The sequence below is a fragment of the Cryptomeria japonica genome, chromosome 9 (assembly GCF_030272615.1).
Source record: "Cryptomeria japonica chromosome 9, Sugi_1.0, whole genome shotgun sequence".
Classification (NCBI taxonomy): Eukaryota; Viridiplantae; Streptophyta; class Pinopsida; order Cupressales; family Cupressaceae; genus Cryptomeria; species Cryptomeria japonica.
This window is the reverse complement of record NC_081413.1, coordinates 188490439-188502465: the sequence shown is the minus strand read 5'-3', so window position 1 is coordinate 188502465 and position 12027 is coordinate 188490439. Positions and strand designations below refer to the sequence as shown.

The 12027-nt window shown below is 38.5% G+C and overlaps 1 protein-coding gene across 1 annotated transcript; it reads right to left on the bottom strand.

Moving 5' to 3' along the window:
* Nucleotides 1-5804: 5804 nt before the first annotated feature.
* LOC131858329 (uncharacterized) lies at nt 5805-6856 on the bottom strand. The gene is made up of 2 exons (XM_059211531.1): nt 6557-6856; nt 5805-6134 (listed from the first exon to the last, which is right to left on the bottom strand). The coding sequence occupies exons 1-2, from the start codon at nt 6854-6856 to the stop codon at nt 5805-5807; spliced, it is 630 nt and encodes a 209-aa protein (XP_059067514.1).
* Between the last annotated feature and the right edge of the window lie 5171 nt (nt 6857-12027).

The following is a 12027-nucleotide window of genomic DNA, read 5'->3' as shown; positions in this document are numbered from 1 at the left end:
CTGTAACCTGTTTTTAGATCATGTAGAAAACTTGATCGATTTTAATGTTTAAATCAATTTGAGGAAATATTGTCTTTTCTGATTATTGCCTTGCGAGTTTAATTTCTGTATTCGCCTTTAATTATGAAATGGCATGTTTTGCGTTGTTTAGTAGGACCCTGTCGTATGGATTGATTTGGGGTACCTGTTTCAGTCCTCGGTTTCGAGTTGGCTGTTGTATTGTGGTAGTGTCGTTTTGATCATATCCTCCTTGTGTGTGTGAGTCGAATGATGATTCGTGGTTGACCTTAGTTTGCCAGGTCTCTAGTTAGAGTACCGTCAGTAAGAGTTCATCTGTGAGTCATATTTGACTTGATGATTGTTTCTCTCTTCTTGAACTCCGTTCGTCTGACCATGTGTATTCCTTGGTTTGAGTTCGTCTGAGTTAGTCTAGTGTCGTATGGGAAAGTGGCTTTCGATTGGGGGCCGCGCCCAAAGTGGCTGCTGGGAAACCTGTCAAAAGTGAGTATAATAAGTGATAACCTTTAAGTAGATTAGAATGTAATCTCTAATTAAGATAATTGTGCCTCACACATGGGACGAGTGCTATCATAGATTCGACATGCTGTGAGAAGGCCTGAAATGGCAAACCGCCATCCTTGTCTTCACGAGAGGATGTGTGGGTCCACATGAGGCTTGGATGGGCCGGAAGCTCGGATTAGGTTGCCAGGGTGACCCAGTGTATGGGGCCGGGACCTATGAAGACTTGCCATGGTATCCATACCAGGTTGTGTGATGACACTTGTCCCTACGTTCGCTAGTGTGTAGTCGTTTTGTCCTGTTTTGAGTACCTTTGAGAGTCGTCCTTTTGTCTCTGCCCTTGTGAGTGTCGGTTTCATGTTAGACCTTGGGTGGTGATGGCTTAGTTTTATGGATGCTCTCATGGACCTCTTGTTTTAGCTTTGATTATGTTCAGCTGGATCCTGTTCTTTTCAAGGATCGTTTATGTATTATTTGACCGATGCGGTCGTTTGTATATTGTTTATGTATCGCCTTGATGGCTGGATTGAGATGGTGTAACCTCTTGTATTCTTAACCTTTATTAATTATCAGAGGGGTCTTGCAGTTGCGCAGACCCGGAGATGTAGCCCTTTAGGGGTGAACTCCGAGATCATTATGGTGTTATGTGATGTATTCTCTTATGTTTCCTTTATTCAGCTTTATCATGTATGTTTAGCTTATGTTAAAATGGTTAAGTGGATAAATGGGAATTAACTATAAATGCTTATATTCAGTCACTTCGTAAATGCCATGTTGATCGAATGAGTAAGTGGTTTAGATGAGATTTATCGTAGAAGCTAGTATGTAACTGTCTTTTGAAATGCAATAAGTTGGAATATGGAAAGATTGTAACTTAGAGTAATGAATTGTACTCAGTTGTTGTTAAGGAATTTAAATATGCTTGGAAAAATCTCTTATGTTATGATGAAATCCTAGTGTATTAGAATGTTAGATGTATGGTTTGTAATTTTAAATGAAAAGCTTGAATGAAGATTATGAATAGATCTGAATGGATGAATCCTTGTTGTGATTTATATTTCCGTCCTTTGAAAGAAATTGTCCTGATTAAGAATTATCTCATTATTAAGATAATCAGTTATTGGATTAATTGTGTGAGTTAAGGAAATTGTGGTATTTAAGTAATCTCGTTGGGAAACTCTTTAGGTGTTAGTTGAAGTCTTCCGCTATGTAATCTGAATCTTTGTTATCTTGTTGCTTCTTATGTGTTGCAACTTTAAAAAAATAAAAATTTTGCACTCTATTCTTGTAATTTTGGCTTATCCCTTCGGGGTTTCCTGGCGGGGCATTACAATTGATCCCTCAAACAATTCTTGCAGGTCTTGGTACAGGATCCTAGTTTGTTTGGTTTGCCTTCGTGCACTTTCTTCCAATTACTGCTCAACCTCATGTTGCAACTCTTCAGTGGTTATAGTAGGAGCAAGAGGAGTAGGGGGTTGTGCTGATGGTTGCTCTGCTTGAGCTGATGATTCTCCTTTGGATTGCTTCTTGGAGAGCCTTGCAGGCTTGGGGGGCATTTATTTGATTTGAGGAGCCTCTTTGGCTAGCTTCCAAGGGTTTTCCTCTTACGGGGTTTTCTTCTGAGGAATTGGGGCTTCCCCAGCAGGTGGGTTTATTGTAGCAGGGGCATCCTGCGCAGGGGATGGGGTTTCATCACAGGCTACTTTGGCTGAAGTCTTCCTAGTGCCCTTCCTCCTCTTTGGACTGGTTTTTCTTGGTTTAGGAGTGGGAGATGACCCATCTGAAGACTCACTGTCAGAAACAACAATGGAGGTCTTTCAAACTATTTTTCTCTTTCTCTTCATGGCCTTTTCCTTCAAAGGAGAGCTAGATTTGACCTCCTCAGATACTTGTGGGATAGTTCTAGGGCTTGGTTGCACAGAAGGGGCACTCAAAATTTCTTGCATGGGGGAAACCATATCCATAGGTGTAGCCTCATTGATAATAATTGATGAGCTTTCTTCATTTGTACTAGCTTTTTTAGCAGCTGGGATATCAGATTTCTCAGCAGGGGAAGCCATCTTAACACTTGAGACTAAGGAAAGACTTGGAAAGAAAATGCGAGAGAAAAAACTACTGACTTCTAGGGCACACACATAGACAACTCAAAATATCACTGTAACAGTCTGATAATGCGCACAAGGAGGAAAGAATCACTTACTAGTTTTCTCTTTGACTGAAATTGCTTGAAAGTGCACTGGAATGCTGGAATTCATCTTTTCTTCTCACTTTAGAATGCTCTGAATTCTTTCTGGATGTAAGGTATGAGAGAATACCAATGAATTCTAATTTTATTACGATGCCATTAATTCATTCATGTTGGACAGAGGTAGTCGTTGGCACCAATTTGAATTTCACCTGTTGATCTAGTAATAGAAGGTCAGGATTGCTCGTTGACCTTCCCTGAATAGTGACGTGGTATCCTCATAAAGTCCCTTCTATCACCTTATAAATTCATACTTACTGTAGAATCTTTGGCCATCTTATATTTTTGTGTGGGATAAGCTTCTATTGTAGATGTCCCTTGTTTTGTTTATTATGCGGTGTCATTCACCCTTTCTTCTATCCTCGTGGGATAAGATTTTATGTGTTTACTTTGGAAACCTTATCCGGCGTTGCTCCTAGCCCCCCTTTTGGCCTTTTTCCTATAGGCCCTCTTCCTTGTGCTTTTATCGTCTGCGGGATAAGTTTTTGAACTAGATTTTTCTTATCCTGCAACACTTCTCTTATCCCTGCGAGAATGCGTGGGATAAGGCTTTCCCCTATTTCTTTCTTACAATTCTTATCTCGTGGCCATCTTTGAGCAAGAGGAACACATCATAGGATAAGACTTCCTCTATGATCCCACGGTGCACCTTTGAGTATTACCATTGTTTTGGATCTCTGTTGTGCCGTGGGATAAGCCCTTTTACCTTTTTCTTAGGTATTTTCTTATCCCACCACTCTTTTCTTATCTCTGCGGGGACGTGCGGGATAAGAAAAGTATTGCATCCTTCTTTGTTGACTTATCCTGCATTGCCCAATTTTAAGCTATTCTGGTGCCTTGGAAACCCTGTGCGATAAGACTCCCTTTGCACTTAAGTCAACCCTTATCCCGCGAGCCCTTCACAATGTTCCTGGTTCATTACAGGATAAACCTTCACCGCTTGCTTCCTTTGACCACTCCTTATCCCGCGGGCCTCTTTGCTCGCCTTGAAGTTGTTGCAGGATAAGGATTCCTTTGTAATCCTTTATTTCTTCATATCCCACGGTGCCAAACCATTGATGCAAATGTGTAGCGAGATAAGCTGCATTCTTTGGATATTACCATTTCCTTATCCTGTGGGGTTGAAAATCACATTGAAACTACCTGCAGGATAAGGGATAAGGGATAAGGGGCACTTCCTCTTGAAATCTTATCCCGTGTGACCAAGTCACTTGGGGTTGACACTTAAGTGATCATTTAGAACACATGGAAAACTTCATGGGTTAAGTGGTCATGCGTGAGGCCTTCCTAGGGAACTAAAGGACTTAAGACCCAGGGTTTTTAGTAATACTTAGGAATATTAAGATAACCTTTACAAATGATACTTCCTAATGCAAGGGGCCAGTATTCAGATGACAAAGAACCCCTTCGGTCATCACTTAAGACACAGACACCTGCTATCATAAGTCAACAACGAGAAATAACATAGCCCAAGAGAACTAAAAGGAGAACTGAAGACAAAAATAAAGCCCTTAGGAACCCTAAAACCCTACCTTTCAGGAGACATGCATTGCATAAAACCAATTTTTTACCATATCCAATAGTGGCTCTAGCATCGGGACGTTTGACCCTCTGGGTCAAAGTGAGAAACTAAACTCTGTGACAATAGACCAATAAAAAAATATCGAAGTATTTACAAAGCCTTAATCTAACTATATACATACCCTAAACCTATTGTGCATGGAGAACAAATTAAGAAAAGAAATGTTTCAGAAACTGTCCATGCACGGGCAATTTCTGCATTTCACCATTCAAGTTTGTGTGGAAATATGAATCCTCACCATGTCTTTCTACAATTACAAAAGGCTGCAGCTGTAGGGCTTCAAATTTTCCATGCTTTCTATTATCTTGAGCTCTGGCATTCCATAACAACACCAATTTATTGACTTCAAATTTTCTTTTCGATGCCCTTTTGTCAAATAGGTCCTTTCTCCTATGTTGCATTTTTAGGTTCCTTTTGTGGGCATCACTTCTGGCTTCATCCAGTTCTGCAAGTTGCTCCATCCTTTCTTTCAGTGGATCTGACATTTCTAGGTCATTCTCATGAATGAAGCTATACAAAGGCAACATGTTATTCACTAGCATTCTTTCTTTAGATCCATACACTATTTAAAAAGGAGATGTTCCTATGGCCTTCTTGAAAGTGATTCTATCTGTCCACAACACCATTTTCAACTTGGAGTCCCAAGCCCTTTTGTTCTTCCCAAGAGTTCTCTTAATGATCATTATACTCTTATTGTTGGACATGGCCTATCCATTTCCCTGTGGGTGGTATGGGGATGCATATGATTATACTTATCCCATATGATTTACAAAACTCTATGAACTCTTCAGATATGAAGCACATAGAATTGTCCATGATGAGTGTCACTGGTACTCCAAACCTAGTCACAATATTGCTTCTCAATAAACCAATGACTACCTTGCTAGTTGCTTGTCTCATGGGAACAACTTCCACCCATTTAGTGAAGTAATATGTGGCAACCAATATCCACTTGTGTCCACCACTGGATCTTTCTATGATTTCTCCAATAAAATCAATGCCCCACTGATGAAAGGGGGCTTCCACTTGCATTTGTCTAAGAGGTGATGCACCTTCATACTTTAACTTTCCTACAAACTTCTGACAAGGATCACACTTCCTAACATAAGAATGTCCATCTTTAAATATAGAGGGCCATACATATTCCACCCTTAAAACCTTGTGAGATGTAGTGTTTGTTGTGAAGTGCCCTCCACATACCCCATCATTCATTTCTCCCAAAACAAGCTGAGATTGCTCCTTGTCTAGACAAAATAATAGGAAACCGTCCTTATGCCTATAATATAAATCTCCAGATTTGAACACATACCTTTGTGATTGCAACTTTAAGGTCCTTTTTTGGCTTTCTGTGAAGCTTTCTGGGTATACAGAATCTGTGAGAAAAGGAATGATTTCATCATACCATGGAGTTCTTTGCAGGATACAAATGATATCTTTTGAGTCGGACATGGTATTTATCTAGGCAACCTCTAAGTTTTCTTCAGCCATAAGTTTGGCTAAACCCATGCCTCTGACCAGTTTGGTGATCTGTATATGAATGTTGAACTCTTGGATCTTGTTGATCCATCTGCATCTTCTGTCTGTTGTCTTTGATTGAATAAAAATGTCTTTCACTTCTACATTAGGCACATAAGCAACAACATGGGCACCTACAAGATAAGGACTAAATTTTTTTATAGCCTTGACCAGAGCATATGCTTGCTTCTCCACAATGTCATATTTGAGCTCTACTGCTTGGAGGGATTTTCTATAAAAATCTATGGGTTGTTCAAACCCCTCATCATTCTTCTGTAGCATAACAACAACTAATGTGTGAAATGAAGCAAAGGAAAAAAACTTGGAAAGGCTTGTTGAAGTCAGGTGTCTTTAAAATAGGAGCTGCCTTGATGGCTCTCTTGATAGTCACAAAATCTTCTAAAGCTTCATTTGTCCAGTCAATAACAACTCCCTTCTTCAACATTCCAGAGATAGGTTTTACTATCTCAACAAAGTTTGAAATAAACCTTTGGATAAAGTTTATTTGGCCAAAGAAAGATTGAATAGCCTTCATAGTTTTAGGAATGGGTATTTTGTCAATAGAAGCCACCCTCTCAGGATAAATCCTAACTCCATCTTTAGACACAATGTGTCCTAGCAATTTACCTTCGGTTACAACAAAATGACTTTTTGGGATTCAAAGAGATCCTATATTCCAATGCTCTGGTGAATACCTTTTCTAGATGTAGACAATGCTCTTCTTCTTTCTTAGAGAATGTTGTTAAATTGTCCTGATAGACAACCATAATAATGTCTATCAAATCTGAAAAGGCTACATCCATAGCCCTCTGAAAAGTTGCTCCAACATTAGTGAGTCCAAAAGGCATTCTGACATAAACATAGGTCCCCCATGGGGTAGTGAAGGCAGTCTTATATTGTTTAGATTCCTTGACCTTCACCTGGTTGTAACCAGAGAATCCATCCATAATGGATAATAACTCACAACCTATGACCTTCTGCAACATAGCTTCCATGTTAGGTAAAGGATAATTATCCTTCAGTGATGACAAATTAAAATTTTTGAAGTCTACACACAATTTGATGTCACCATTTTTCTTCCTCACAGGGACAAGATTTAAAATCCATGATGAATGTCTGATGGGTTTGATAATACCCCCATCTCCAAGCTTCATTAGTTCCTCCTGCATCTTGGGTCTAAGTACTAGTTTGATGGGCCTTTTCTTTTGCCTAAAAGGCTTAGCTATAGGATCCAAAGGAATCTCATGCTGAAATAGGTCTTCTCTATAATTCTTTAGGTCATCATATGACCATGAAAAGACATGCTTGTATTTTCTAAGAAAAGAAACAAGCATAGTCCTAACATTCGGGATAATTTTCTTGCCCATGTAGACCTTCCTAAGGGAGGCTTCAATCCATAAATTAATCTCTTCCAAATATTCTTTATTCATAGGGGACTACTTCATTGTGTGATTATCTTGATTGTCAAACACTCTCTCTAAAGCAACTAATCCTTTTGGGATTTTATTTGTCTTTAGCTGCACTATATCATTCCCAAAGATAGTATCCCTTCCATTTGTGGTCTCCACAAAATCATTGAAATCAATTTCTTGACTATCATACTCTTCTATACAATGCAAAAATATTAGCAAGTCATCATCATAATTAAAGACTTTCCAGTTACAAATATTGTCAGGTATGGTAGGTCTGGTCTTAATCTCCACTTTTGAAATTCTAGCCAAAGTAATATCATCACTTTTCAAGGCAACATTTGCTAAGAAATCTGCCATGATGTTTTTTAACCTTTCTATCCATTTGATGTTAAAGGAATCAAATAATTCTAGTGAATCCCAAATAACTAATCTGTATTGCTTTAGCTTGTCATTCTTTGAAGAGTAAATTGATCTAACTTGTGATACAATCAATTCCGAATCACCCCATACCAATAGTTTCTTCATTCCATGCTTAGTGGCCAGATTTAAACCTAATAACAAAGCCTCATACTCTGCCACATTGTTTGTACATTCAAAAAGTAACTGAAAGGAATACTTGAATGCTTTTCCACTAGGGGTAATGAAAAGAACACCATCACCTGAGCCTTCTTTGCAACTAGCTCTGTCAAAATACATATGCCACAAATCATCTTGGCCATTCTGCATTTCACTTTCCACAGGGTTTGGATTTTCTAAGGGTGACTGAACAATTCAACTTTGAAATTCTCCATATCAATGTCACAAAACATCACCATATTGTTCAAGTTAGACTTCTCAATAGTATCATCAGATCTGGGTTTTCTTTCTAACCTAACATTTTCCCCATTTACAGGGATAGTAGCATATGGTAAGTATAGTTGAACATTTACACCAACCATTGTCATCCACTGCCTTGACAAAAGCATACCATAATTTGGGGGGACATCTACAACTGTGACATCGGCCTTATAGACAGCCTCTGGGATATTTGCTGTCTTGATTTCTATGTTTTTTAGGATATCTATCATGGGTACAGATCTATTATCCATAGCATAACATTTCCCATAGTTGCTATCAATTTTTAGTCCAAGTTCTTCCATGATCCCCACAGGCATGATATTAATAGAAATCCCAGAATCAATCATGCAATTTTTTACATGTTTACCATTGATTAAGAAAGTCATATAAACATATCTACTTGGGAGGGGGCCTTGGTGATAGTATTTCCTAGATAAACCTTTGATGCTTGTATAGTCTCAGAATGTTCTGCTTGTGTGTTCAAAGTTTCATTTTTTAAAACAACATTGTTCTGCATAATATCTTGGGACATACTGGGAACTCCATTTATCAAAGTCAAAGCATTATCCTTATGTTCTGGGATTTTTATCATTTCCAACAGAGGGACATAAATCTTTATTTGAGATAATGTTTGCATCATATCAAAAGAAGGTACTATAAAAGTACTTGGATTAGCATCCTTCTGGATTGTTGTTATTGGTTACTTCTCTTTTTCAGCCATTTCTGCTTTTGGGGGAACCTCATCTACAACCTTCTTCTCAGTCTTCCTGAAATTAGTGCTTCTGTTTGGCACATATTTTTGAGTAAGGAGAGCTTTTTCGGTATTTATTTTCTCCCCAGTGATCGGTGGAGGATTTTTTTGTGTAGCCTCTGGTTGTTTGTCTTTGATGAACATCCCACATGGTCTTCCCTAGTTTGGCAAAGCACCCCTTGGTCTCAAATTGTATCCACTCTTAATTTGGGTAACAATGACCACAATGATTTTCTTGATTTCTTCCTCGGAAGGTCTTCTCAAACTAATATTTTCAGACTAATTACTAGAGGCATTTACCCTATAACCTTCCCTTTCTCCTTCATCAAAAAACACTTCTTGATGGTTCCTGCCACTCCATTGCCTTTAAATATCCACATCCACCTCCGCTTCATTTTCCTCATAGGTTAAATACTCAGATTCACTATCAGCTTAGAAAGATAACATATTCACCATGTACTATGAGAATCCATCCTCCCTGCAACTAGCATAAACATCCTCATCTTCCTCCATAGCCTCTGCCACTACACATTGAGATTGTGTATGTGGCAACTTATAGACATTGCACCATGGGCTATCCTCCACAAAGTGAGAACCTGGTCTTTTCAGTGGGTCTGGTGTCTCTTTGTTTGCAGGCCTTTGATTTCCAACCATAGGCCTTCTGTCTTTCCAGTTAGTGTTATAGGGCATGCCATGCAATTTTGGTCGGTCATGCCTTTGAAAACTAGGTCTGTCATGAGATATACCCTTCTCATTTCTTGCCACTTTGTAACTTATACCCTTTAGGGCACCCATGACCTTATCCAACTTGTCCTCTTCCTTGGGCACCCTGTTATGATGCCCTCTAGGATTTTGTAGAATCTTGACATCATTTCTTCTTGATATTTTCCCTGAGGCCTTTCTATTATTCTCAATGGTTTGAGCCATTTTGAATGCAGCAACCAAATTTGGAGGGTTATTAGAACTTAACTCATACCCAATTTTAGGATCAAAAGAATCAAAGTAAAAGACCAAGTTCATGTTCTCAGTTGGTTTCAGAATGAGAGGAATCTTATTCAGAATTTTAATGAATCTATTATTGCAAAAGGCAACATGTTCATTTTGACTTTTTATGATGGTTGTCAACTCATACAAAGTAAACTTAGAATCTAAATGATCACCATATTGATCTCTGAACATTCTTTTGAAGTCTTGGAATGATCTTATTAACAAATCAGACAAACTTCTGTACCATTCCCTAGCCTCATCAGTTAAAGATTGCATGAACATCTTCATGAAGACATCTTTGCTTTCCACCTCAAAATTACCCATCACATTTTGGAAAGTTCTAAGATGATCTTCTCCTAAAATAACATTGTTCCCTGAAAACTTTGGTAATGCATCCCTTAGCTCATTACCTACTAGATTTGGGAAACCCACAATTCCAATAAAATCAATCTATGTATACCTATCCAATTTTATTGGTCTCCTGGAAAATTGATCATGCATTTTTTGTTGGTGGTTTTGTTGCAAGGGGAATTCTTGTTGTTGTTGTTGTAGGGGTATTTGATACTATTGCTGATATTGCTCTTTCATTTGTTGTTTGATACTGCAGGAATTGTAAATATAGTTGATAAGCATTATTTACTCCGACTGGGTTACCATGTTGATATATTGGTGGAGGTGGATATTGTGGGATAAAAGGAGCTTGCAGAGGTGGTTGACCAAAAGTTTGTCCAGGCAAATTGTACTGATTCTGGGCTCCATAATATTGACTGGTACTTGCTTGACCAATACTTCTATTTTGGACATTGACAGGGGGAGCACTTGCATTGGTAGAAACAAATGATGAACTTGGTATTCCTGTTGTCCATGGGTTCAACACCAGCACAGTACTAGCAGTAGTACCAGTAACACTTGCCCATGTATTAGCTTGAGTAGTAATTGATGCTGGTGTGGATACAATACTTATAATAGCGGCTTGAGTGGTGGTACTTATAACACCAGGGGCTGAAACCCAAATGGTACTTATGCTAGAGGGCAGGGGTGCAAATATGATTAAAGAACAACTAACTATTTTAGGTACACTTGGAATTTGACCTGGAATTCCTTGGAAAGGTGTTTGTGTAGATCGCTGAATGGTCAAATTCAACATTTCTTGTGCTATCATATCCCTCTCACTTCTCACTTGGTCTAATTGTCTCTGCAACTCTTTTGCTGAAACTGCAAGAATATTTACAGAAGTAGAGAAGATATTGGAATCAGTGAATTAGGTCTAAAAAGGGGTCTGTATTACAAGAAAGCTCATAGAAATAGGGGTAGCTTTAGTAAACTCCAGGCCAAAATTGCCTTGTGCATTAGCTAGTTGATCAACATACCTAGCCTCAAATTCTCTTTGCAACCTAACCCTTTCAAAATATGCATAAAACTTCTCATAACTGACTTGGTTTTGAATAGGGTCATTACAGTAAGGATCTTCTGGATTTTTATCCATGTTTGAGAAAGTATGACTAATAATAAGGTTCTCTCATGGGAAAGAATCTTCACTACTAGTATCCTCTACTTCGTATGCAGACTTAAAAATGTCACTATGACAACCTTCTGAAATACTCTTTCCTTTTAAGTCAACTTGCAACTAATTTCCTTCTTCTATTCTAGCCACAAGAATATCAAGGTTTATATACTAACTAATGCTTGCGAAGAGATAGTTTGAGGAATACCTTTATCTTTGACAATCCACCTTTTGTTTGTTGTAGATTTGTTTCTCTTTTTGCTTCCTTGGTCTGCACTCTCTCCTTCTTGTAGCAATATGTGTAACCTTCTTACTACTCATGTGAACCTTTTCAAGCTATGGACTAGCTTCTTTCTCTTCAGAGTCGCCACCCAAGTTGGGAATATACATTTATTTAGTAACTCTACACTTTGGACAAGGGCTACTGGGGGTAAAATATTTTTTGACACAATCTTGACTTTGCTTTGATCCCCAACAATGTCGCCAATTTGTTGGTTTCCAAATTAATAGATCCTAAATCCTAGAGAAATAGTCACTAACTCATGAACACACTCAGGATTGGACTTAGCCAATGAACAGGATTCAACATGGAAGATTGCTACAATCTTCTACTCTTCAGGCTCTGCAAGACCTAATCGGGTTTACCTATTACACTATTTTCCATATATTGGCTTC